At 36.1% G+C, this 27,598-nt stretch overlaps 1 protein-coding gene across 19 annotated transcripts in view; it reads right to left on the bottom strand.

Annotated features, from left to right (window-relative positions):
* The window catches only part of IKZF2 (IKAROS family zinc finger 2), a 149,332-nt gene extending 124,016 nt beyond the window's left edge, over positions 1-25,316 (bottom strand). The window contains exons 1-4 of one of the 19 annotated variants that reach the window (XM_036926850.2): positions 25,178-25,316; positions 23,286-23,386; positions 21,757-21,805; positions 20,822-20,929 (exon numbers count right to left, since the gene is read on the bottom strand). In XM_036926850.2, the coding sequence (XP_036782745.1) occupies positions 20,822-20,929; positions 21,757-21,790 (142 nt within the window). In that variant the 5' untranslated portion in view covers positions 21,791-21,805; positions 23,286-23,386; positions 25,178-25,316. The other 18 variants (XM_036926855.2, XM_036926845.2, XM_057503582.1 and 15 more) reach the window with 18 other exon arrangements.
* Between the last annotated feature and the right edge of the window lie 2,282 nt (positions 25,317-27,598).

Below are 27,598 nucleotides of genomic sequence, written 5' to 3'. Positions count from 1 at the left end.
AAAACAGAGAGATACACAGTAGTCTATATTCTAGCTGAACTAGCACTACAGTCAAAGTGCTAGAATATACTAAAACATTATGGGAGGATAGTTAAGAAATTGGTAACGCAAGAAACTGAGGGTTGGGATTACCTAGGCAGTGGGGTTTTTACTCTCCATTTTATATCTTTCTTCACTGTTTTAACTTTATACCCTGTTCCTATATCACTTCTATTTAGAATCTTTATTTAGACTACTCTTCAGCCTAGACCATAGCAGAATTTTGTAACACTGGCCACATCCCCTGTGGGATGAAGCTCCCCCCCCACAACGATCATCCCCAGCACTATCAGACCATCCGCCAAAGTTCCACTTCGGAACTTACGTAATGGATGGTTTCACAGCTGACATTTCCCCCACCACTTTTCTTCTTTCTTCACATCCTTATGCTATTTGTGCTGATTTCAGCCTCACTTTCTCTACAATATAAGCTCTTCTGAGAGCAGGGTTAATGTCTTAAGCCTTGCTTCTCCCAGTGGCATCTAGCACAGTGTTTAACAGGTGCCCATAATAAATACATGTTAGATTTGTTTATATATACGTAAGATTTCAGCTTTAAGGTTAAAATTTTATTTTAAAAGAAGAACCTACCACTCTCCTGATCATATACATTTGGTAATGACTCATTTCCATATTACAGAAAGAAAAGGAACTTTAAACTTATAAATAACTTGCCATTAAATAACTTAAGTAAAAGATGGAGACAAAAGCATTAAAAGAAGTCTAAATAATCTTCTTTAACATCAAGAAAATAAGCATCCTTTAATTAGGTATGACATTCAGGGTGAGAGAACATGGGCAAAGAAAAAGGAATCTGACAGAAGAAAAAAAATGTTACAATAATCCCCTCACTTCCAATAGTGTCAACTACAATCGCAAAAAAAAAGGCATTGGTTTCAGCTCTGGGTACACATTTATAACCATGAATAAGAACTACACATCAGAATGGAATGATTATTGATTTCTTAATGGATTACTGCTGCACAAATTTACACTCACCAAAAAACCATCAATCTTTGGGCAATAATTATAAACCTATCACAGTACATACAGCATTCTAAGTGAATTGAAACTCACTGCTATCTGCCGGGAAATGACCAATTTTCTCTTTCTCCAGCTCCGACCACAATACTGAACGGTGAGCAGCTACTTACATCAAATGCTATTATAGGACATGGTTTGTAACAGCCACAGCACGAACCATCTGCAAATTGCTATTAGAGAGGTAAACAATCAGGTCTGATAGCCTTTTATTATTATTATTATTATTATTATTATTATTATTATTATTCATTAGCTCTGAAAACTGTAAATAAAATGGGCATGAGGCAGTTACACTTGTCAAAGAACCCTATCTTTACTGGCAGATTGTAGGGAGGAGGTCAAGGGCAAACAGAGCATTAGCTCAAGTCATGCTGTTCTGATTTTACATCCTAATTTCAAACTTCTCCCCACATCTGCATCACAAGCACCAAACGACTAAGCTACAGAGGTTAGGTCTCTTTCTAAACCCTAAGTGTGTTCTCAGTGAATTGTATTTTTACTAAATACCAGTGTAACACCATTAAAATTAAGATTTTATTTTCCAAAAAGAAAACCCCACTATGTCAGTTCCACCTACCAGTCTTTAATCATTGGGTAATGATGTGATCTAGTATTAATTAATTAGGTTTCTAATTCTTGTACTTTCCAGCTGTAGGGTACGGATAACACCACTTCCTTCCAGATAGTTAATACCGTTCCAAAAATCTTATTGCTCTGTATTATGCACAAATAGTTGCAGAATGAAGACAGTTGTTAATCCAATCCAAATAAAGGTGATTTGGATTCTATAGCATATTTGTTTTCATTTTCTCTTTAGATCCTAACCTATCATCAGAATTTTGGGTTAGATATATCAATCTTCTTTTCTAAAAAAATTATAACATGTAATTTTTCCACCCAGTTACCTAACTTAAAAAATACGCATTTCCAAAACATCCTAAGAACTAAAGAAAAGAGATTTGATTGTTTTTGTAAAGCATTCCCTTTCCTAAGTACTTAGAGACTATTAAATTACCATGACAATCAACCATAATAATTAAAATACTATTAAGTATAATATGAAATCAAATAGAAAAGCTAAATAAAGTTACCATTATAAAATATAATAGATGTGAAACACCACAATGAATTTGTGAACCAGTAAAATTACAGATGGCAAACTTGGTTTTTTTCTTGTTTATTTAATACAAAAGACTATGCTGTTATAAAAATCAAGTCAGAAAAAATAAAGGTATTCTCTGGAAGGCAAGAGATAACTTTAGACTGAGTTAATAATACTTATATTTCAACTAATATCTTAGGAACCACAACTCATAAGTATAAAAACTACATACAAATATTTACAATCTACAAACAATAATGGTTAATTATACCAGAAAATGAACAAAGAGCTTTATCTAAGTTGCTGCATTTATTTCTTAGAACCTTATGACAGATGCTATTTATAGCTGAGGAAACTGAATGTAGAAAATCCAAGGAATATTCCCAAGGTCACATGAAAAACAACCAAATATGAGCAATTGCCTAAGGTTTAACCTTAAAGTGAGTTGCAGAGCCAGGACTTGACTCAAGATACTAACCTGGGAAGTAGTAACCTAAAAGTCCGTACTCTTAACCGCTTTCACTGGGCCTCACCCCAGAACAGAAACAGCAACACCCACAGGCACTGCTGTGTTCCAGAGCTGACAGGTACCCAATACTTGTTGTAAATGGAATAAATAAACATACTTGTTGTAAATGCAATCAATAAACAACTGAGTGAAAAGAAGGAATGAGCATATTACATAAGGGAAGAACACCAGGCCAAGACCAGAAGACAGGTTTTCAATCATTGTTCTTCTACTCTCTCCCCCTGTTACCTTGGGCCTCAATTTACAGATCCCGAAGATACAGGCTTTGGAATTGACACTGCAGCATAAAATATTGTGTTTATTATAGGTGTGTGCATGCGCGCACACGCGCACACACACATACACACACACACACGAGCACACAGAATTCTATTTATGGAAGGGAATGGAATTCAGTTGGTCCTTGAGCCCACACTCATCATCTACTATGTTCCTGGCCCTAATTCTGGGCATTGGAGCTGCATCAGTGACCAAAACAAACGTTCCTCAAGGGTGTGTTGGGAGAAGAGGCAAATAAATTAGATAATTTCATATAGTATTAAGTATAACAAAGAAAATTAATGAGCCATGTCACAGAATGCCTGAGGGGCTTATTCAGCTACGGTGCTCAGGAATAACCTCTTTAAGGAGCCACAGTGGTGTTGAGAGAAGAGAAAAAGGAGGCTTTGATGCAAAGTCACAAAGGAAGAGTGTTCCAAATGGAAGGAACACCATGACAGACTCTCCAATAGGAATGAACTGGCCATGTCCAGGGAGAAGAAAGATGGGAGGTATCCTGAGAACTTGGTGAACAAGGAGAATAAAGGAAGAGGAGGTCAAAGATGGAGGCAGGAGCTATATCCTTTAAGATCTTGCAGACTTCAGAAAGGAATTTAAATCGTATTCTAGTTTCAATGGAAAACTTTTGTGTTTAAAGCAATGGATTGTTATAATCTGATTTAGGTTTTACAAAGTCCAGCTCTGCCTACTGGGTGGATCATGGGCCACAGAGGATCAAGAACAAAGGCACGAAGACCAGGCATAAGCTTCTGCAATATTTAAGGCATAGGGGACTAGGAAATGATGGTAGCTCACACTACAGTTATAGGAGTGAACATTGCAAGAATTACATAAATTCAGGATGTATTTTAGAAGGAACCAATGGTTTCTGAGGGGCTGGATGTGGAGTTTGAGGGAACTGCAGGACCAAATACATATTTGAAAGTCAAAACACCCACAGTATCTAAAGAAATACACTGAGAAGGACAGAAAGAGGCCGGCAGACGGAGACATAGGGCTGCTAACAGATGACGGCAGATGTTTTCTGTTCACTGAGGAACTGGCAGCCACAGATTATGACACTCCTAATGAAGGTGTTCCTTCTCTCTCTCTATCTCTTAGATAGGGGCAGCAGATTTTTCTTACTTTTCTTTCAAAAGCTTCTGGCTTTCTGATTTCAACTAACTGGATCATTTCATCTCAATAGCCAGAAATCTCGAAAATCAAAACACATAGAAAAAATAGAAACTTGGAAATAAATACTAATTACCAAGCCCAGGGTCTCTCATAGGCAGCAAAGTAAAAATATCAAATTTGAAGCATGAGAGCATTTTAGTGCAATAAAATGCTTTATATTATAAAGCAACAAATATGATTAATAGGCCTTAATCACCAGAGTTGTGCCCATTCAGATATATGATCCTGAAAATATATTAATATCCAAAATATCTGTGAACTCCATTGTTGAAAAGCAAGCATTCGTGGGAGTGCTAAGGTTCCCACCATCCTGAAGAGTCATCCAAGTAGGTAACAGTGTACTTTTAGTTGAAAAACAGCCTTGCTAGCACTAAAAATATTTTACAGTAATTCAACTCCACTCACACAATAAAGAAAAAAAATGGTAAACAGAAAATTACAGATTGATTACTATAAAGGGTATTTTTAGCACAAAAATGGAGAGGACCTGTTATCATTAAATTGCTGCTATACAAGCACTTTCAGTTCAGTTAGGATTAAGTATATTACTTTCCTATAAATGGCCGTTAAATATTATAGGCTGAATTTACAGAACTTTATGCTAAGCAAACTACATTTCATGAGCTTCCAAGTAACATACAATTTTGCTGTAACATTTAAAAACAAAAAAAGAAAGGAGAAGCAATAAAAAGATCACTTCTTAAAAAGAAGATCCGCTACAACATAAGCAATGAGAAGACTTGGTATTCTTCAACTTATCAAATATACTGCCGTAAGTCTTATAAGCTATAGGAATGATGACAAACAATGTTTGAAACCTAGATAATGATTACTCATCTAAAAGTGCTCGGACACACTTAAACAATATTGTTAAGCAAGAAAGGATTCAGATAAAAACTGAAAAAAAAATTTTTTTCCTAAGGTTATGTATCTGATCCTTGGTACTGTTACAATAATTTCTTCATAGACAAATGTGATTGATTGTCACAATTGCTCTGAAAAAACAGTCCTGGCCTCACAATCTAGCATAAGCAGAGCTGGGTACAGTTTCAAGGATGAGCCATTTGATTCATAGGTTTTTAAACAATCTTTGGGATTTAACTACCAGGTAAGAATTGACTGAAAAAACAGCAGTCTATTACAGCCCATTTTTACGTGTGTCTATTAAATGGGCAGGTTATGATTTGAGACTCCTTGGATCATGATTTTAGAAATATTTATTAGGCAAAATAATAACTTTAAAACTATAAACGTTCTTAAAAATACCTCTTGCCTCATTCTCTTACCAACAAATGCCCAAAATGCCTTGGGAAGAATTTTAATTCTTTTAATTTATACATATATTTAGTTATATGTACAGATAAATATAAACTTACATTTATGTATTTATATATATATATATGTAAATAAAATCAAGATTCTCTACAGAATGTTTAAAGTCTTTTGCAAAATCTATCTCTATATTCTGGAGTGACACTGGCCCGAAAAGACGTATTTTTCTGAAGCCATGTGAAGCTTCTAAGTACTTGAAGCTCCTACCTAGTACAACGCAGTATTCTGCTTGAATGAGTGTGGAGAAGAGAGTTCAGAGTCTAAGCTAGCGCTAACTTTAGACCATTTATTTTAAAACTGCTTTGTGCATAAAAAAGACTAGCTGGGGGATTTGTTCTCAGGTATCCTCAGCACACAGACAGGGCAGAAGTGACCAAACCTGTGGGGTTAATGTGAGTAATAACTTAGAGGAACAACTGAAATGTGTCTCTAATGTGTCCAGTCAGCTAAGCAGCACATATTAACTCACAGTGTATTTAAAAATTAATAGGCGACCATCTTAACTGAGAGACTACTATGCCTGAGACACTAACTACCTAGTTCCTGTGGATAAAAGAAACTAGAATTTCTTGAATTATTTCTTAAAATATGTTAATGCTGTGATAGAAGCTTGACTGAAGTTATTTTATTAATCCTCTACAAACCTAAGAGACAAGCACTAATTTTCCCTATTTTACAAATGAGGAAGTGAAGACTAATACACAGGACAGCCAAAATACAAATTTAAGTCTATTCAGCTCTAAAGGCATGTTCTGTCTTCTACCCTCAAACTGCAGAGATGGGAGTCATTTCCCTGCCCTCAAGGAGATTCCAGTCATACCAGGGAGATAAGACAGACACAGGTAATAGAGTAACGGTAAAACAAGATAGGAAGTGATAAAGGCTTCCTAGTTTTAAAGAACTGGATAAAAAAGGATCATTTGGTTTTAAGGACTGTTTGCACTGTCACTAGGCTAATAGTAACCCTGACCCAAGAACAGTTAAGTTCAGACATGAAAAGCAAAGCATGTATCTTTAAATTATCTCACTGAGATTTACAATGATTTCTACACCTTTTAACCAGTGATTTAAGAGTAGTCTGTTTATATATACTCTGATAAAATCTTTTTAAAAGAATATCTACTTTTCTTCTTGATTGTTCACAGGTAAGAGGAAAAAAGTGGACTTTACTAGCTTCTGATACATAGTTCTAAGAATTCCAGATATGCAACAGAGATGTGTTATGATGTAGGATACACAGCACCATGACTATGGACATTCATAAAATTTCAGAACCAGAACCATACTAGGAATTCACTCACCAACACATCTCGTAAACAGATAAACAAGTACCTGCTAAAAGATCACTTGGGGTGGGGTCAGGAAGGAGGCATACAGTGTTGTCAAGTCCTGCCACCAAACACATCTTCTTTGAACTGCCATTCTCAAATGAAATGTGGTACTACTGCATAATTATCATTTCAATTATATCCCTCACACACAGAGAGGTTTATTTGTGATTCGCTTTAATTAGGTAATTTTAGTTTCATCTCTTAGTAATCGATTTGAATACAACAGAATTAATAATTGCTTCACATCTGCGTACACATATCTTTTCAAACAAGGACTACCTGACAGATGAAGAGCAAAAATATCCAGTCAGAGATACAGAAATCTTACGTTTTATCCACAGTGCCTGGGTTTTTTTTTTTTCATCATTGTTGTTGATTAAAAGTAGACTAAAAACATGTACCTAGAGACTATTTGATATGTTTGTAGGATCTGTTTATTATTTGATTCAAGTTTTTTCTCATATCTATCTAACAATAAAATAATAGCTACCATTCTGGTTAACTTACTGCGTGCCAGTCACCGTTCTGGAGACTTTATGTATATTATTTCCAGTGCTCACCACTTCTTTGACAAGGCAGTTATTAATGTCTCTGCTGTACAAACTGAGAAACCAAGAGCTGATATATCTGTCTAGGAGTCATTCATATGGGATATAATATCAGGACTCACTTTTTTCTACCACAGAGGAAGGAAAAGAGAAAAATTCTTTCAATTCTCTAAATCTGAAAAGTGTGTGTTTATTATTTTCTAGTAACAAATAAATGCTTAATTACTGTCAGAAAGAGTAATTCCTCTGAGACTGCTTAAATAAATAAGTTTAAGTTTTAATAAGTACATTGTATGTTGGGTGTGAAAGCATTTCAAAAGTATAAAGCATCTTAAAAATAAAATGTTACTTAAAATAGGCTTTAAAAAAATTGTTTACTTAAGAAGTTAAGCATATACCCTGATCTTGTTTTTATTATTTATGGCTTAGCAAACCTTTCCTTCAACAATAATACACGTGTAAACTTCATGTCATGTCTGATAAATTTTTACTGTAGTATTATCACAAGCTTAATTCTAGAAGAGTGCTCCAGTGGGTAAAAGCCAACCTGGGTATTCTAAATTTCTGACAGAGTACGATCTCAAGAAAGTCTCCTGAACACTGTGTGCTTGAGTCTTAGATACCTCAGGAGGGAAATGGAAAAACAACGGATCCGAGAACAAAACCTGGATGCAAAACCCAGTCTCATTTACTCAGTATCAAGTTTTCATTGCGATCTCCCAAGAGGAAGAAAGAAAGGAAGGAAAGAAGAAAGAAAGGAGAAAGCGAGAAAGCAATCAAGCTGAGAAAGTTCTTTCCTCCTTTCCCACTGAAGTGAAATAAAAAGGCAGTTGAGGGACCAGGACAGTTTACTCTGGAGAGGTTATGCATCAGTGATAATTTAGGAGTGCAAGCAGCTAAGGCATCTCTCACACATGGCATATACTACAAAGTCACTTTTGCAAAAGATAAAAGCAGTAGATTAGTCCAAGAAGGCCATGAAGAACACCCCTGGTTTATGACAGCAATCTACCCTAGGTACTACCGACTTTCACACGGCTTCAGTCGGCGCAGCTTTTGAAGCTGAACCCCTAATGCCGTAGCTCCTCTGACCAGTCTACCCCGCTCTTCCACTCCCCAGCTTGCAGATATCTGAAGAGCACACTTCTTCCTACTGAATCTCAATATTTATCATTTATCTTCTGTCAGACGCCATTCTAAACTTATTGCCACATTCCTCATCATTCAAGCAGTTAGCTTCTTTAATTAAGATATAAATTCAGATTTTGCTTTATTTCTAATGCTTTCTGAAAAAAAAAAGGGAAGGAAAGATCTTATTTTTCATTTGCCCTATTCACCTCTCTAGTAAATCTAATTAATTCTAGTGGAACCTGCAGCTTGTCCCTCACTTCTGGGTTCACCTTTTTTATTTTTCCTTTTCTTCTCGGGCTAGCTCCCTTCTGTGTTCTCTATACTTCAGCACCTCTACTCTTTCCTTCCGTATGGCTTAGGTTGTTTTCACAGGTTCACAGGTCCTACTCCATTAGCAACATACTAAAAAATACTACAGTTGTCTTGCTAAAAACAGTGTATCTTTAGAAGTTTTAACGTAAAAAAATTAGCAACACTCAATGGAGCTTTAAATAGAACATGAAAAGATACTAAGGCTTCTTTTTTAAAAATAAACTTGATTATCATATACAAGGTAAAACAGAAAACCAAATTTTAATTCACTGTCCTCCGACTCCTTTTGGCATAACACTACAGTGCCTGCTCACCACTCTCAGAAGTACACTTATATGTACATTATTTGCTTTACAGCATTTCTATCACTCCTATAAAAATTCAGAGTATTTAAGTTTATTTGGAAATTCCACTGTATTACAGCAGCTTTAAAATGCAGGTTTTGCTTGCTATCTGAAAGTACAGCATCCCTAATGAAGCCTTTTGTAAACTCACCGAGCATAAAGTGAAGAGGATACCCTACTTGGAAAGTTCAAGTTACCCACTTCACTTTTACAAAAGACCTACATTCATATAGTCATGGCTTTTTTGTAAAAGTAAAAATCCTCTTCTGATTTCTTTTGCTTAGGAAAAACAAGTACTAATGTAGATCCTTCCTAAAAGCACAGTGGCACAATTGCAAACTTTTGGAAAACAGGAGGTACTATACCTTATATTCAGACAAAATCCAAAATAATACTCAGTAAGTCTATAGACAGCAGCAGTTACCTACATGAATACCCCTAATGTCACAGTACTCATCATCAGGGCGGTGCTGTAGCCTTTCGTGACTGTATAACATCACTGAAATTTCAAGGTTAAACTTACGTGATCAGAGCTGTCATTAGCCCTCTTACAGAATAGCTCCAGACTACATATCTTTTAGAATAAGGTTAACTGAATTAGTGTTTTTTTTAATTACACAAGGAAAAGATTATTTGTAAAAGACCCAAATAATGCAGAACTTTTTAGGATAAACAATAAACACCCTTTTTACCTTCACATACCTCAAAATGAACTCTATCAATAGTTTGATAATTTGATGTTCCCTTCTTGTCCTTACTTATTCTCTGTATTGACACACACTCACACACACGCATACACTTTTAAACTACAAATGGCATTTTCTTAAACATACAATTGTATGAAAGCAATTGTTTAGTCAGCTACAGCATTTCTGGTAGCTGAAAAAATTGTCCCTCTTCAAATTTGTTACAGCTATGATACTCAAATTGTGGGACCAAATAAAACTACTCAATTTATCAAAAAATTCTTATGCTAACAGCCTTACTATTAATAATAATTTACATTAAAAATATTTTTTTAAATTGCATTTTGTTGATTGGCAGGAAGGCGTTTCTTTCTTGTTTGTTTTTGTTTCAAAAAACTGAATCCAAAAACTGTCATTAGGTCATTAATTTGTTGTCATAGTTCAGACAGATGGTGGTGTGTAATTCATATTTTGAGTTTAAAAACAGCAGATTCACAGAAAATATCTCACATTTCTTTTTCTAGTTCTCGATTATGTCCAAACAAAAATCTACTACTGCTTTCAACTATTTTGCAAATGTTCAGCAATATACTAGAATTCATTTTATATTCTAAAATATAATAGAATCAGTGTTTTCAAAGTGTTTATAATTTTAAAATAATACCTAAAAATGATTATGTCCTACTTACCTGTTGTCAATATGTAGAAATTCTTTAACAGCCCAATTTTCCAGTTGTGATAGATGGGTGAACTAAGCAATCACTTCTAATAGAAATAAATGGGCCTATTTGAATCAGAAATTAAACACATATACATCCTCAGTCCTAAAAGTTATGAAAACACTACTTTTCAGTTAAAAAGTAACAAATGTATTGCAAATAAAACATCTATGTCAGACTATCTGGATAATAAATAATGTACGTCTGACTAAAACACTTGTCTTATAAAAGAACTACATTTCCATATGTAAATACTATGTTAAAATGTTTATGTTTTAAACAACAATAACAAAAAACGCTTTTTATGAAAATGACCATAAAAGATGTTTTATAAGTAAGTTATAGAAGATATGATGCTTCTTTAGAACTCAACCAGAAATTATTAAAGTAAATTCGATGCAAACAGAGCAATGTAGTACCCTAGCACTTCAAAAAATGACCAGCCCTGCATATTGATGTCTTCTTAGTAAGAAGTAGGTAGAGTTGACATAGTCAGGTGTAAGGAGAACTACAGCTTCCATGATAATAAGAGAGCAATGACAAAAATGTCAAAGGTGTAGACACCCAGAATGTTAATTTATTAGAACGTGACTTTACACTGATTAATTATATGCTCCTCAAAATATCTAGAGTGCATAAGAAAAGTTAATTAAAGCATTCAATTTTGTACATGGTATTAAAAGAAGTTTTAATAAGTGATAGAGAACTGATTTTAAAATCTTAACAGCATGTAGAGTTCGATCTGTAAACTCTAAATGTGCTATATAAAGATATTAACAATGAAGATGATGATGATGACTATAAAATATTCATGGAAACAATTTACATTAACTTGATTCCACTGAACATGACTGTATAGAACCTTAGAAATCATCTTTTTGAGGCTGATCTCAAGAGTACAAAATCCTTTTTTAAGTGAGATATCATTAAAATTAAAACATACCTAAACAGAGAAAATCACTAGTAAATTATTATTTCAGAATTATTCCAGTATCTAAGAAACCAAGTTTCCACAAATTTCCCCAAATAGGTCAGAAGCACATTATTTAAATACACATATGCAATATGCTAATCATAAGTAGTTCCTTAATTCAACAAATAATTACTGGCTTCCACAATGTCCCAGTATGGTATTATATACTGGGGATGAAGAGACAGATAAGGCATGATCATTATCATCAGAGATTAACATCTGGAAAATCTCCTATTAGCTTCATCTCAATGTGTGGCCTCAAATAAAGCTTTGAAACATATTCATAAATTCACACTCAGTAATTGAGACGGCCTTCCCTATTAACTAATCTAAAATACTATAATTTTCTATAAAATCTCATTTGCTGTGGGCAGACTATTTCAATGATTTCATGAAGCTGGTGTAATGTTTGTTCCTGTGACCTGCAAACAAGAAGCTCTTCTAGATTGCCAGCTATATTAAGGTGTCTTTCTTAGGTGGCAGTCTTACTTTCCATCTTCATCTAAAATAGATATTAAGACCTCTTAAACTGTTGACCACATCACCCGTCAACATTTCTGTGAATAGACGTTTGAATTTATGGTTATAATAGTTGGGTTATTCTTTATAGGCATAATAAGACTACTTTTACAGTTAAGCTATAAAATCAACGTTTAACAAATCTAAAGCAGAAATGTTAAATTACATTAGAGAAAATGAATGCTTCTAGGCTATCAAGAATTGTTTGTAACCTGATTATATGTATTAATATAAATTAAAGACTGAATCTGGGAGATTTAGCTAAGGAAGCTGAAGGGAAAAAAATGACTCTCAGAGGTATTTTGCCTGAGCCTGTGTCTATGGAACCCAAATCTATGTCCATTAAGGGAGAAGGAATTGGACAAAGGACTTCAACCATAATGATCCAAATGGCAATGCTGTCTCTGCTGTGATGTCGAGTATGTTAGGCTCTCTTAAACATTTGGATTATATAACTAATTCCCTTTGTTCAGATTCCTTGCTCACCAAATGACATTCACTGATTATCCACACAGGTCAGTTCACAAGAACAAAATGATCTGGTCAAATCAACTGGAGTGATCCAGATCCTATGTTAGTTGGTTGGGAGTTTTTTGTTTGTTTTGTTTTATTTTTAGTAAAAGCATAGATATAAATTGCCATTCTGATTTTAAATAAGAATTTTGTAAACTTGCTAAACGTACATCAACCCCAAGATACAGATCCACTCTAATTGAGCTGCCAATCAAGTTTCATGACCTGCAAAGCCTACGGCCAAATCCTGCATCATAAAAAGTTTCTAGGGGAAATGTTATCCAGTGGGAACCTATCTTAGAAGCTGGTTACATTTTTCATCTCTGTTTCATTATCTATCTTCAAATTTATACACTTTAGAAGAACTCGCCAGGAAAAGGTGAGAAGAAATTCACTCACTTACAACAGATATAAATCATGGTATGCACATCACACTTATTCGCTTATAAACGTGATAGGATTATTAATATCTCAGATAAAATATGAATTCATTTAGACCATGAATGATAACATCCTTGTCTACAAAAAACTGTAATATTTTTTGTGCCCAGCATCAGCAGTGTATCACACAAAGTAAGTGCTTAATAAATGTTTGCTGGATCAATGATCAAAAGATGAAAAATATCTCTCTAGAGAGTTCTGAATCTCTACGTACAGGAAATCTCAGATGAAATACTTCCGCTATTAACATCATTTGGAATTCCATGATGTCTTGGGTAATCAGAGGTTATATTTTTAAGACGGAGTTCTATAACAGATATTTTGAGGCAATAAATAAAAAGATGTTTTCTATATCTAACTTTTTTCCTCTAGGTAATATTACCCAAACAGGTACAATATTATAAACTGTTTAAGTAATTAAGTATATTTGAAATAATTTTCAATTAATATATATTATGCATATATATTTATCTTAAAGTTTTCAAAAGGCTCTAGATAAAAGTATTAAATTACTTGGCTATTAATGTGGCAGAATTTTCCAGTGTGAAGCTAAGAAACCATTCCTCATGTATTTTAAATTATATATTTAGTAAGAAATAGGTTACAGAGTAAAGACAAATCATATAGCAAAGGCATTAGAATATATGGTATATATTAGCCTATGACTTTTAAAAACATCTAACCATAAAAGTTATGATATTAAATATACCACAGAATTTAAAGAGAGGGTTGGCACATTTTGTTTAAAAATCAGTGAGTCAATCACAAAAACTAATTCAACTCCTGAGACTAGCATAAGAAGCCTCCATTAAGCAAAGGGAATTCATTAAGACCTGTGCTCATACATTTCAACATAGAATTTTGACTTAATGGGGCAATTGGGGAAATAAGGTCACTGATCAAATGCTGTGAATTACTTAGAGAATTTTTTAGAAACACTAAACTATTGCTAAAGTAATACAGGAGCAAAGTAACCAAACCACTGCTACATACTAGATTTCACTAATTAGGAAAATTTATACTTCAGTCTAATCTGTGCATATGCCTGATTTCTATCCTCTCCCAAATCCTACAGGTACTTCAAACTCCCTGTATCCAGAATTAAATGAGACTAAATCTTTTCCCAGAAGCCTTCGCCCCAGTACTTGCTATTTTCCTTGATGCAACCTACTGCCATTTATCCAATAATCTAGGGATCATCATCATGAATTTCCTCCTCTCCTTAACACTACTATCCAAGTCCTGTCCACTCAAAGCTAGTATTTCCAAATTCTCTTCTTTTTTACAAGCTGTCACAACTTTTTCACTCAGTCATTGTAACAGCCTATTAGAAATGCCCCTGCCTCTTGACTGGTCCTCATCCACAATCTTTTTTCCCCACATTACAGCCAGTATAACGATACATGTCCATCAGAAGCCTGAAGTCTTCCACTTTGTTAAAACCCTTGGCTCCCTTGAAAATGAAATTCAAGTTTCCTCTTACACAACATATTCCATGTTCTTGCCTTGATTAATTCTCTACAGTCATATCTGGCCTCAAATGCCTGGACACCTCTAGAAATACCAACCTACTTGTATTTCCCAGCACTTACATTATTTCTCAGCTCCCAATGTGGGTGCATTGTTTACTGAAAAAGCTTTCCACTTCTCTTCTAAATTCTATTCTTTAAGAAGTCTCAGCTCAAACAGCCTCTCAATCTAGGAAGTCCTCCCCAAACTAGTACCACCACCTCACTTCCCATAATGATCACAACACTGAGCTTACCATACTATAATGCCCTGTTTAGATGTCTGTCTTTCAAACCAGAGTGTGAGCTCTTGGAAGACAAGGACAGTGTACTATTCACCTTCGGATTCACCTTACAGTGCCTGACACATAAAAGGTAGCCTATGAAAATTTGCTGAATCAACCACTTAGAGTGCAACAGCAGCATGTCAAATGCCTATAAGTGATTACTACATTTTAAGTTTACTTCAAATTTAAGACACATAAACTATTACCTCTAAAAGGTACAATTAACAACAATCAGGCCTACAACTTGACTAGGCATCATCAAATGAGAATTTATGGTACTACCAGAAGGATCAAATGAGGTGAAATTTTAGATAGAGTTTTTCTAAGAAAGAATCAATTCTAAATATGGTTATGTTACTCTGTTAAGAGGACTTTTTCTTTTTCCATTCTTAATGACCAGTGTCTTTGGAGTACTCATGGTAAGCGATGATTTTCTTTACATATAACCAAAAACATAAAAGTATAGTCAGAAACATTGAAACTCAATAAACAGAATTTCTAATATACAGGCAAACTCTTTTTTCTTAACAAAAATCTTCATAGATGCTTTAAATAAAGGGCTTTTCTTAAAGTTTTAAGAGCTGAATGATTTTTTTAAATCTTCAAATTATTAGAAATCCCTGTCTCTCTTCCATGGACCAATGTGGTAAAAAGCAAAGAGCAAAAAACCTGAATTTCAAACAAATAGAGATTTGAAAACGACCTCTTATAGTCATGGCTCAATGAAAGAGTAACTTGATTGCTCTGAATGACGGCAGCAGTGATGATTTGTTGAATCTTAGCCTGTGCCAGGAACTGTGCTAAGCATTTTGCATATATTGTCTGATTTAAAGCTCACAAAAGTCCACTCAGGTAGCTATTGCTTATTATCCCCCATTCTACAGATAAAGAAACTGGAGTTCAGAGACATGAAATAACAAGCCTAAGGTCACACAGCCAGTTAGTGGCAAAGCAGGAATTCTAACACAGGCCTGTACAACTCTAAAGCCCATAATTTTAACCACATACAATCTAGCACTTGTGAGCCTCAGTTTTCTGTATTATAAAATGGGGTAGCTACTTACCTCATGGAGCTGTTGTGGAGACCAAGTGAAATAATATGGATGCATCTAGCATATTTCTGGGCATCCTACATACACTCAATAAATTATGTTCCCCTTCCTTCTCTCACTCCAGTGGTGATTAAATATTTATTAGGAAGTAAAGAATTCCTAAGTACTCCTTACCTATTTCAAAGCAGAGGTATTCTGAGTCTTGATTAATTCACAAAAGGAAATACTACCAGATTAATAAATTTGATATAAAGAGATATAAAGGAAAGAAGCAAAGAAAAGCTACATATTCTACCTTATTTTAGGACTATGACCCTCTATTGATCTTTCAGAACGTCCTAAGATCAAAACACATCAATATTCAAAGTTAAGAGAGACAAGCGTGGGACCCAGAGACCTCAATTCCTCATGGCTTAAAGGAAGACTCTCAGTAGAACCTAACCAATTACATTCCCTTGTAAAAAAAATGTACTTCCAGTGAGGAAGACAGATTCAAACAGAGATAGAGGCAATAGTGATGACACCTGTTTAGTGAGCTCTTTTCTTTCTTAAAGACAGACCTTTATTCTCACTTTGGAGCAGCCTAAAAATGGCAGGAAGGGAGCAAGGTGCAAGGAAAAATACATAGCATTTTTGCTAGTAATTCCCTGCATATACATATTTGCTTTAGATTCTTTTGCTTTTTCTTTTGGTACACAGTCATGACACTTACCCCTGATAGGTATAAAGAAATGAAATCAAACTGTAAAAAAGAAACTTCCTAACAAGTAAAAGCTAAGCAGAAGGTATGTTGAGTATATACACAAACCTAAGTTCAAAACACAGTGAGTTTTTACATCAAGCCCATCTGGTGTTAGATTCGGGTGTGTCCTAGGGAAATCCAACCAAGGGTGACTGCCAAACTAAGGTGAGAGCACAGCTCAGAAAGCTGGTGAGGCCCATAATATAAGCTATATTTTAAAAAGCGCATTAGAGCATCTGCTTAAAAAGATTACTTGATATCACTCCACCCTCATAATAACTCCCTCCTCTTCTACAACCCTGTTTTTGTCACTAAAAAAATATGGGTCAATATTGGACATGGCGGGCACCCTAAGATAATGGCATTATAGAGAGACCCGAGTTAAGGGATCTAGCTGACCCACAAGGTAACATCACAGTTTTATGTCCCAATTCTGACAACTTCATCCTTCTGCTAAAGACCCAAGAGTCCAACTGATTTCTTCAAGCCTGCATTTCCACACAAGAAAAATGGAAATCGCCCTATACTTCTGCTTCACTGGGCTCTAAAAATGGAAACTAGCTAAGGAAAAAAATGAATGTGAAGCACTCTGAAAAGAATAAACTAGATTCCCTGACCTGATTATTGGTCAGAGTCTTGTAAAACTAGAATTACTACTTCTTCCAATTCCATACATGCCACCTGGCCATCAAAGTGACTGATAAATAGTACTGACTGTGAAGTTGATTCATGTTAAGGTTTTAAAGTAATAGAAACGAAATTTGTATTTTCAACTGTTAACCATTTCCCAAAAAAAAAAAAATTTACTTACTGGCATTATACCAGTAGATGATAAGAAAAATAAGATTAATTACCATTTTTTGAACCTTAAAAATCTGTCAAAAAGTCAAGTAGCAGGTATAGAAGAGTTTCAATCTGATATTGAAGCAACTGTGTGAGAACTGGAAATGAGCTAAGACAGAAACAGAAGAAATCACAGAGTAAGTCTCATCTGATGAACCGAAATACAATATGGATTATTTTTATATTGTTCTGTCTGAGTTGTCTGTCTCAGATTCTTAACTTCGAGATTCTATTTTTAAAATTACTTAACACTGTGTATTTCCAGTAGCCATCAAGGCATATTCTGTCATCCCTGACACCGAAGATTGTCAGCACACTCAATGTGTACACTAATGATCTCAGGCAACAATACCCATCTTCTAATCAAAGAGATCCTTATTCCAGAGGAAAAAGTCTAAAGTTCTCTAAGAAACAATTCTTTCTAAAACATAGGAAGTAGTCATTATAAAATGTTAAGATCAGTAATACCTTGTACTTCTTTCGAAGACTATCTTACGTGCTAAATTTTAAAACCAAAAATTGGCAGGTACTATAACATTTTTAGTTGTCTCCCAAGTTGCCGATGCTCTCTTTTAGCACTGTCAAATAATGATAGCTGCTGTCATAATTTTTTATACAATAGCTGGCAGCAAGTTGTACGGAGAGCCTTCATCTTAGAATAGTCATCAAATAGCCTAAACAAATTAGGAACTTATAGTAAAACTGACCACTTTCCTAAAGCCAAAATAAGTAGGCTATTGCACCTTATTGATACATTACTGCCAGAATATTAGTTGTTTTATAAAAATCAAAGGTTTTAATTATTTTACTTTTTTCTAAACTGTGTTAAAATATTTTTTTCACTTTTATACACATACCCCTGTCCTCTCCTTGCTGCTACTGGAGGCTATCCCACTCTGTCACAAAGGTTTTCATATTTACTTGTGGCCTTAGTACTCAATCAAAACTGCAATTCTATTTTTAGAAGCAAAAGCCCTCTTCAGGAAGTATATTTGAAGATATTTTTTAAATGCAGAAGATAAATAAGCTCTTTTCACTTAATAAAGTCAACAATACATGCAAAAGGATTTAGGAAAACCAATGATATTGGACATAAGTTACCTGACAGTCATACACACAAAAAAAATTATTATAAGTCACAGAGAAACATCAGACTGACCAACTCTAGGTCTCCTGTTCTAATTAACAGACCAGAGTCCCTCTCTACCACTATTTACTTTGGCAATCTAAAATGCTGATATTCCCTTAGATCTAACAGAAAGGAAAAATGGGTATCTTCTCCATCTAACACCTAAGTGGGTAACCTAGATACTGTAAATAGAGGCTACATAAAGGATGCAACAGACAGCTCTGAAGTGAGAGCCAAAATATTTAACCTGCAACTCTGGAAAAGAACGTGTAAACAAATGCAGCTTAGCCAAAAACTATACTAACATGGAACTGCCACAGGCTAGTAAATGAAATTAAAAACAAAACAAAACAAAACAAAACTCTTCACCAAAGATAGTTTTACTATGGTTGGGTGAGAAAAGCTCAAATGTCAAAAGCACAGTTCAAATTTATTTGCTCAAATTGATCATGCCTATGCTTCACGATGTTTACTTAAAATAAATGGGTGAACTGCCTTTCTGAAGGAAGTACTTGCAAAAGTAGAATCATATTCACAAACAAGTAGCCAGTTAACAAGCATTTTCCTGCTGACATTCTCGTGGTGGCTAGGGGATGACAGTCAAAAGTCCATGATTAACATATACTCAATGTTTCTAAAGCCAATAGCTACCTATTAAGCTAATAGAAACTGCACCTCAATTTATTTTTGCTCTTTAGGAAATTAAATGGAAATTATCTGAGAAATAAAAGTATCTATTCTACCACAGAACTAGTACATTAAAATGTTAAAATGTAAAAACTGCATTGCCCACATTAGAGTACTAGTATAACTTTTATTGCTTTAAAAGCCAACTAGCAAAAAAAAAATGTTACAAGATCCATTATAAAAGATTAGCACTATAATTTAATACATATTCACTCACTATTAACTTTTCTTTCTACATGATAAACGAATTTCAGTGACTGCTTCTAGAATAAAACCTTCCTAAGAAGTTCTTCCCATTAATAAAAAGAAAGAAACTTTTAAATAAGTGAATTCACACAGTTCAATCAAAATTTCACATTAATAACTAGAACCACTTAAAGGTAATGAATTGCAACATGTCTTCAACAGTACTCTATATACTTCACTTGTAATTCAGAAGTCTTTACTACTCACAAAGCTGGTCTGTATAATAACCTCAAGTTTTGAGCATTATAAGAGGGAAGTGGATAGGAAAATTTGTTCTCTCCAGATAATCAGAATTAACTTAAGAATATGTTCATAATTCAGTAGATGATTCAGCTTTCATTAGTTATTAAATCTTTACTTTAAAAAAAAGGAAAGAAAATGCCTTTCCTTCACATATCACCCAAATAGAAAATTTTTAAACTAAATTACATTTACATGTAAGTCATATGTCCTCTGTATATAAGAATATAACACATACCAAAAGTATAAGGAAAACATAAGATTTCAAATTACATTTGAGTATGAGTAATAGAGCATTTACATTTGATAACAACTGACAGAACATTATAATTAAGAGACACTAAACCATATTCTTAATATTTTGTCTTCTGTCACAGACAGCATTGTAAAATGCTCTTTCATTACACAAAAAACAATGTTTACTACATCAATGAATGACCCTTTATCAAGAATAGTAGCCAAAATTGTCTATTCCTGCAAGTTCAAAACATCCTTCCTAATTTTTTAGTTCTTCTCTGGACAGCCTAAAACAAAACACTTTCACTTTGTTAGAGAAATGGATGTAAATGAGTTCCACAAATTTCAATTACACTTCACTTCCAATGCTTTGGAGAAGAAACTTCCACATGCTCAAAAAAAAAAAAAGAGCAAGTAACACTGCAATTCAACGACGATGGATTAGCTTTGTACCAAGCCTATATAAAATTATTTCACTTTTTCACTGTCAAGAGTTCTTTCGAAGTGACGTGTTTCCATATTATTTTCACCCAACAACAACACATCTACTCATAAACCTGGCAAGTCAAAACAATAACCAGCAAAGTCTAACATTTCTTACCTGATACAGGTAAGCACCAGCTCCCAAATGCCACGTTGGGATAGTTCAGACTAGTAAGCAGACTCATGTTTTATGATACTAGGATGAATAGGAATAAATCTGTGTTGTTCTTTCTTTAGCAAAATCTACAGCAGCAGCTACACCACAATGTGAGAGCACCTCACAGACCTCACAAATTCAAGTCTGTCGCTAGAGAAATAGGAAAAAAAAAATCATAAAATGAAGACTTACTGCTTGTCATGTGACTTGGTGAGGCATGCTGTCCATTGGGTGTGCTTGAGGTAAGGTCAATCGCCATACTGGAGTGCTCCCCTTCAGGTGAAAGCTCATTGTCACCTGCTTTCACAAAATAAAATATTTTGGTCTCTGTTCATTGGGACATAAATTCTAATTATCAACTTTGCTTCATACATGCAGAGGCAGGCAATGCCTTGAAATTTTAGTGTAATACGTTTTTCCCTTCACAGAAACTCTTAAGGAAATACTATTTAGCAACATAAAGTAAATGAATGAAATGATGAAAAGCCACGACCAGCCCACAATATAAAACATTACAGAATTTTATTATTGCAATATCTTAATTGTAAAATAAGGGCAATCAGATAAGTTGATGTCTTCTAAAGTATTTTTAATTGAAAAAAAAATAAGTTTTCTTTTAACATCTACTTGAATCATTAAATATACAGCATTAATAATAAGCATTTTCCAAAACACTGGCTCTCAGAGAGCTGGATGCCTGAAAGAAGAATTGGCTAAAAAAAAAAAAATCAACTTAAGGAGGCTAATTATTTTTAACATTATGTGTCCAAAAAATTAGGTTACAGGGTAGAAAATATTTAGTACACAGTATATTACTAGGCATACATGTAACCTGACCTATTCTAAATCTAAAATAAGTGGAAAAAAAATCAAGTACAAAAGTGTTTATCTGCTGAGCTACCACTGACTTAAATATTATCCTTAATATAGCAGCATATTTCCCTATTTCCTTCTTATTTCACTTCTGTGCTATTACTGCCTAAAATTTATTTAAAAGTGAAATTGTGAACAGGTTGAAAATGAGAGGATAGAATTCTTGATAAACACTTATAATTCAGAAATTAAAATACAGGTGATCCAAACGTAATTTTATTGCCAATAACAAATTAATGGGAATGAATACTTACACGTTATATAGCCATCAATAGCCTCTGTTTCCATAGTCAAAGTGCAGTGCTGCAACACAAAAGATTATACCCTTAACACAATGATTCCTTTCAGTATCTTCCATTAAATGCTTAACTTACTTGAAGCGCCAAGCAGTTAGCCCATGTTTCTGCTGCAACCTGTACCCAAGAAACATACTACAGTGTACTCTATGTGCTCATTTGCAAGTCACTGAACTCTTTCTGCAAATGATCTGATTCCTGCTGGAGATAGGATAGGAAAGATAAGTGTGCTGTGAGATGGGCTGTAGCAAGAAAGGAATGACCCTCTTAATATGAGTTTACTTGGCTTAATGAGAAAAACTAGGGAGGGTACACCTCAAATGTGCCACTTTTAATTGGACTTGAAGCATTTTACCATTCACTACTTCCCACACTTTGAGGACTTCCCTAGCACACAGATAGCTCTATTCACAATTGTTGCAAGTTAGTTCATCATGTTCTAATAGGGAGGGGGGAAGACACACAACATAAGAAAACAAAACAAAATGTAGTGCCCAAGTGTGTCTGGAAGGTTTCTGCAGCAGTTACCCAACTCCCAGACTTGTATTGACATTTTAGCCTACCCCAAGTTATGTGTAAGCACCTGTTCGATGTAACCTTAATTTCCTGCCAGATCATGGTTGGATACAAATGCCAAGCCTACTTAATACATTCTGATTTTGAAAATTTCATAAACTTCTTGCTCTGGGGAAGAGCATCACTTTTTTTTAAAGTTTGGGGAATTATTTTCATGCACCAGTGACACAAAACAAGAACTTAATTCTCAGAAACAAAAGTAAATTGTATGAGATGACACCCCCTAGCTTTGATTTCACATAATGAAAAGATCGATAAGCTAACTGTATCCTTTGAAGGAAAAAGTTTAAAGAATTGACATGTCCTGAGGAGATTTTTACTTATTTTTTTTCCTTTGGCCCTGGTCCTTTTTGCCTTTAGTTTCAAAACTCTCACTGCACCAGCAGCTAAATTATTCACAATGAGCCATTTCTGTATTGATCGCCAAGTATATTTAGCCCTGGCTCCTGGAATTTCTCCATTACTTACTGGAAAACAGGCAGCTTCACTTCTTGTCTCCAAAACCACTTCCCTTCTCCCTCCCCTCCCCTTCTTCACCACCACTCTCCCTACCCACCCCCAAAAAACTTTTCTTTCTTTCTTTATGGAATAATCAGATCAAATTCCCAACTCAGTCACTACATAAGTACTTAAATTTCAACCTGCTGTACTGTTATCAAAATTCTTCAAATTATGATTACACAAGGCTTTAAAGAAAGGCATCCGTAAAGTTGAAAAGGGGAGCAGTTTCTTCGGATATTTTACAAATGAGTTTATCTCTTTAAAAATGTACACATTTAACACATACATATTAAAAAGAAAGAAACGTCAGGGAGAAGCGAAAGAAGTCTGCCCCATCAGTGAAATGGCTATTAGCCCTCAGAGAAGGAAAGAGATAAAGAAAGGGAGAAAGAGAAACGAAATGTACATACAAAAGAAATTGTCCTTTGATTAAAAAAGATTCATCACCATTTCCAGCTCTGTCGGGAGATCTCAGCTTCTTCTAACCCCTCAAAGAGGTGACAATGTCGGGCTGAAGATAAACGGAGAGAGAAAGAAAGAAGTTTTTTGTGTTTCCCCCTTCTCTCTTCCCTCCCTTGCCCCTTCTAAGCCAAGCCCCCTGCAGAGTTCAAGGCGAGGAGGAAGGAAAAGCACTTTACAGGTGGGTCATTCCGAGCCCAAATCCAGCAAACAGATCGGCTGATAAACAAAACCAAGAAATGAGAGAGAAGGAACACCCCCCTTCTCCTCCTCCTCCTCCTCCTCCCACCCCTCCCCCTCGTCCCTTTGGGATGGTCTAGTAGGAAAAGTCACTCAGGAATGGCACCACGTACTTTCAGGAAAGAGGAAAAAAAAGAGAGAGAGAGAGAGGTCAGTCAGTGCTACAGCAATGCGATTAACAAGAGAAAAAACTTGATCCACCGGTTCCTTAAGAATCGACCAAAAGCTAAGACAAGAAAACTGAAAGAAAAGGTGGGGGGGCGGGGGGTAAGAGGGGAGGGACAGTCAGGCAGAGCCCAGCAAGGAGCCTAGGCCAGCTACTTCACAGGACTGTTTTTCGCCCTTGGCAAAAAAAAAAAAAAAAAAATTAAATCTTAATTCCATCTCCTTCGCCCATACTAGAACCTGTCAAAGTGATTTAACTGCTGCCTTTTTACATGTGTCATAGCTGTTTGTGTTTGCTTTTTTTTTTTTTTAGATTTCAGCAGGATCTGGATATTACCTTCTATCTAGACAGCTGCAATTTATTCCAGGCTCCCCAACCTTTCTTGGAATTCAAGTTAAAACAAAGCAAAACAAGTCCAAATCCATGACAGCTACAGGGACAAAAACTGATTAATCGATTAACATCCCAGGCAGATTACAAGGAGGGGACGATAAATTAAGGCAGAAGATATCATCTTCAACACGATTCCCTGAGCGTCCTTTACAGAAATAATTACGCTAATCATAACGACAATCCCTCCCTCCCAGAGAAAGATAAATTATTATTACTGGTTAACAGCAACAAGTCATTTGATCACATCGGTGCAAAACGAGATGCTATACAATTACACTTAACTTTGAAAACACCCCCCTTTGCAAATCAGATACACAAATTTATATATAATCTATGAATCAGAAGACAAATAAAACAAGAGCTGTCCTTCACCACGCAAAAGCCAAGCGGAGATTTACCTCAGTGCATGCAGTAAAATAATCCCATCACCCTTTTGTTTGTGTTTACTGTTAGTGTGTCCTCTCTCTTTCTTTCTTTCCTGTGCCTAACGTGTGTTTGTGCACTGCAGTTGGTGGTGGAAACTAAGGCAGTGGCTCTGTAGCTAAGGGTAATCCTGTTTTTACTTCCTCCATCTTCAGCGAGGAGCAGGGTTAGCCCGGGACAGCTGGTCAAACCCCGAGAAACCGATCCGCCGGAGCCCGAGCACATCTCCCCCGCCGGCCGGGCTCGCGCAGACGCCCGCGGGCGGAGGACGGCGGGCGGCAGGGCCCCCGGAGCTGGCAGTGTGCGTGCGTGCGCGCGCGCGTGTGCGTGTGTGCGGGGCCCGGGCGCCGGTGCGTATGTGTGTGTGTGTGCACGCGCGGGCTGGGAGTGCGCGTGTCTGCGCGCTGGGCCGCTCGGCGCGCTCGGCAATCGATTACAGGACAAGTGCTGCCCCGCGGCTCCGCGACGCGCGCAGTCCCTCGCGCCCACCCGCGCGCCCCGCCGCGGCGCCCGTACCCTGCGCCGGCGGACCCCGCCCCCGCGGGGACCAGGTAGCCCACTTCCGAGAGTCCCCGGAGACCCCGACCCACGCCCCCCCCTCCGAGTCGTAATAAATCTCACGTTTTCTGCTGGCTGGGAAGGAAGGATTGGAGCGGCGAGGGGAGGTTCATTTCTGCCGCGTGAAGTTCTCTTTCCAACTGGGATTTGCGGAGAGGCCGGGCGAAAGGAGGCGGACGGCGATGCAGACGCCCGACGCCGAGCTCCGGGATCAGCGTCCCGGCCGGAATCGGGGTGTGCGCGTGGACCCACCCACTCAGGCTTCGCAATAAACTATGCGGTACAGATTCAGAAAACGGCCGGAATAGACCAGGACACGAATCAGGATGCAGGGATTCTCGGGAATGGATTGAGAAGGAAATTCAGGTCTGGGATGAAGCTCAACTATTGCTATTTTGAAAATGCTTTACAGTGCAAGTTTAAAATTAGAGTGTGCACTTGGTTTTACTCCCCCGGGTATGTGCCACATACACCAAAGCCAGGGGAACGCGGGAGGGTCCTCAAAGTTGTTTCGAGTAAAGTGTTGCCCATGACTAGCATCTTTTAATTATAGCAGAGCTTTTTTATTTTTGAAGAACTTACATGGGTCGTCATGAGAAAAACAAATTTATGTTCTTTCTACAAATAGTAGCATTTAGTATCTTTCTTGACCACGTTTGCAAAAAGAGGGAATCGAGACTTCTATAATTAAAGGGAAAAGGAAAATGAAAGGAGCTGAAAATACTGAACTGTGTAGTCTGGATGGCTTAAGTTTGAAAACATGAAATTATCAGGACTGCAAACAGCATTTCTGAGAAACCATATCACAGATTGTGAAGAAAATCAATGCTGAAAGAGTAGGAGCAGACATCGTACTCCTACTCCTTTTAAGAATCCCAGAAATAGTTGGTGAGGTTTTTTTCTGCTGAGGAAAGAGAAATGCTACATTGAAGATAAAATCTTCAGCTGTGTCTTAAGCACTACTCTCTACAATCTGGGAAATTTTGGATAATGACTTTTCTTTAGATATTGGGTTGTGGAAAGAATTAATTCACATTAATACATACTAAATAATGGATACCATATAACTTTTAATACCATATTTAAGTTTTACAATGGATTACTACTTAAAAATTATATTTAAGTGACAATTGTACCAATAGGCTTTTTAAATTATGGGAAATGATAGTTGGTGCCATTACTGCAAACAGTTTTCGTTGGAAAGCAAATCATTTGCACTCAGGCTAGCAACAACTTTATGACATTTTTTTTTTAATTGCAGTTCCTCTGAGTTACATACTGATAAAGCAGGTTCTTTTTTAACCTAATCATCAGTTATCTAAATAAAAATAATTTTCCTGAAGTCATATTTGGGAAAGACTGAGTGTAGAACCTCACAAATCATTCTAATCATTCCAATAGACAGCAAAGATTTTAATCTTAAATTACTTTAAAAATTGGAATGTTCACAATATATAAATTCCCATTATATAAAGGGTATTATAACTTATCTAAATTGCCATAAATCCGTCCTAAAACTAAGCCTGTTTATCTGCAAAGTTAGGTAGGTCCTTAGAAAACATAAACTAAAACATATTCAATATTAAGATGAAATAAGTGGATAGTTTAACCAATTTATGTCATTGAAGAGGGCCCACTGTGAAGTCTTTAAGTAATCATCCTCAAGTTTCCCGAAGCTACCACAGTTGATATTGTCCTTGCCCCTGGCTGATTAGAAGCTTAATTTAGCTCCCTTGAAAGCCTATCCTTTTTAAGTTACTTTCATTCGTTCCCTAACCACCAGAGGCACACTCTCTCCCTCTAGTGGCTAAATGTTCAGACACTTCACACGTGGCGACCCCGTCTCCCCAAGAACTGGGGATTTGGGCAGGGAACAATGGCTCCCAAATTTTAGAACGGCAAAGGTCTCATGACCACTTGTGAGACCATTTTGGGAAATTTCCCACTTTGTAACATTCTATGTTCCTTTCACATTTGCAGATCATAGAGCCAACTCACCCCAAAGAAGTCGAGCTTATGTTTACATAACAAGACTAGGGGCTGGTTCTGTTGGTTCTTTTGCAGTCAGATAGGCCAGGCTCGGGATCACAGTGCCACTTGTGCGGAGGAAACTTTGTATAATATACAATTAGTAATTCACTTTGTGCACAATTTTTCTCAACAGTACTTTTATACTAGAAGATATATTTATCTCCATCCTTTGCCATAACTACACTGTACACATTTGAAAAGAACATACATAGTTATGCATTGAAATGTAGCACCAGGGAAGTGCAGAACCAGATTCTTTGCTCACTATATCAAGTTGGATAGTTAAATTTTCACTTTGGGGTGAGCTGAGGAGATAGGGAAAAAACACCCCCACCATTTTTCATGTAGCTGGTTCTTCTCATCCTTCTGTCCCATCCTACCAAAACTGCACCTTCCTGGCACCAACCCCTATCTTAGCACCTTGCACATGTCCTTCATTATACGATTTGTAAA

The sequence above is a fragment of the Manis pentadactyla genome, chromosome 6 (genome assembly GCF_030020395.1).
Source record: "Manis pentadactyla isolate mManPen7 chromosome 6, mManPen7.hap1, whole genome shotgun sequence".
In the NCBI taxonomy this organism is placed as follows: Eukaryota; Metazoa; Chordata; class Mammalia; order Pholidota; family Manidae; genus Manis; species Manis pentadactyla.
This window is presented reverse-complemented; position numbering and strand designations above follow the sequence as displayed.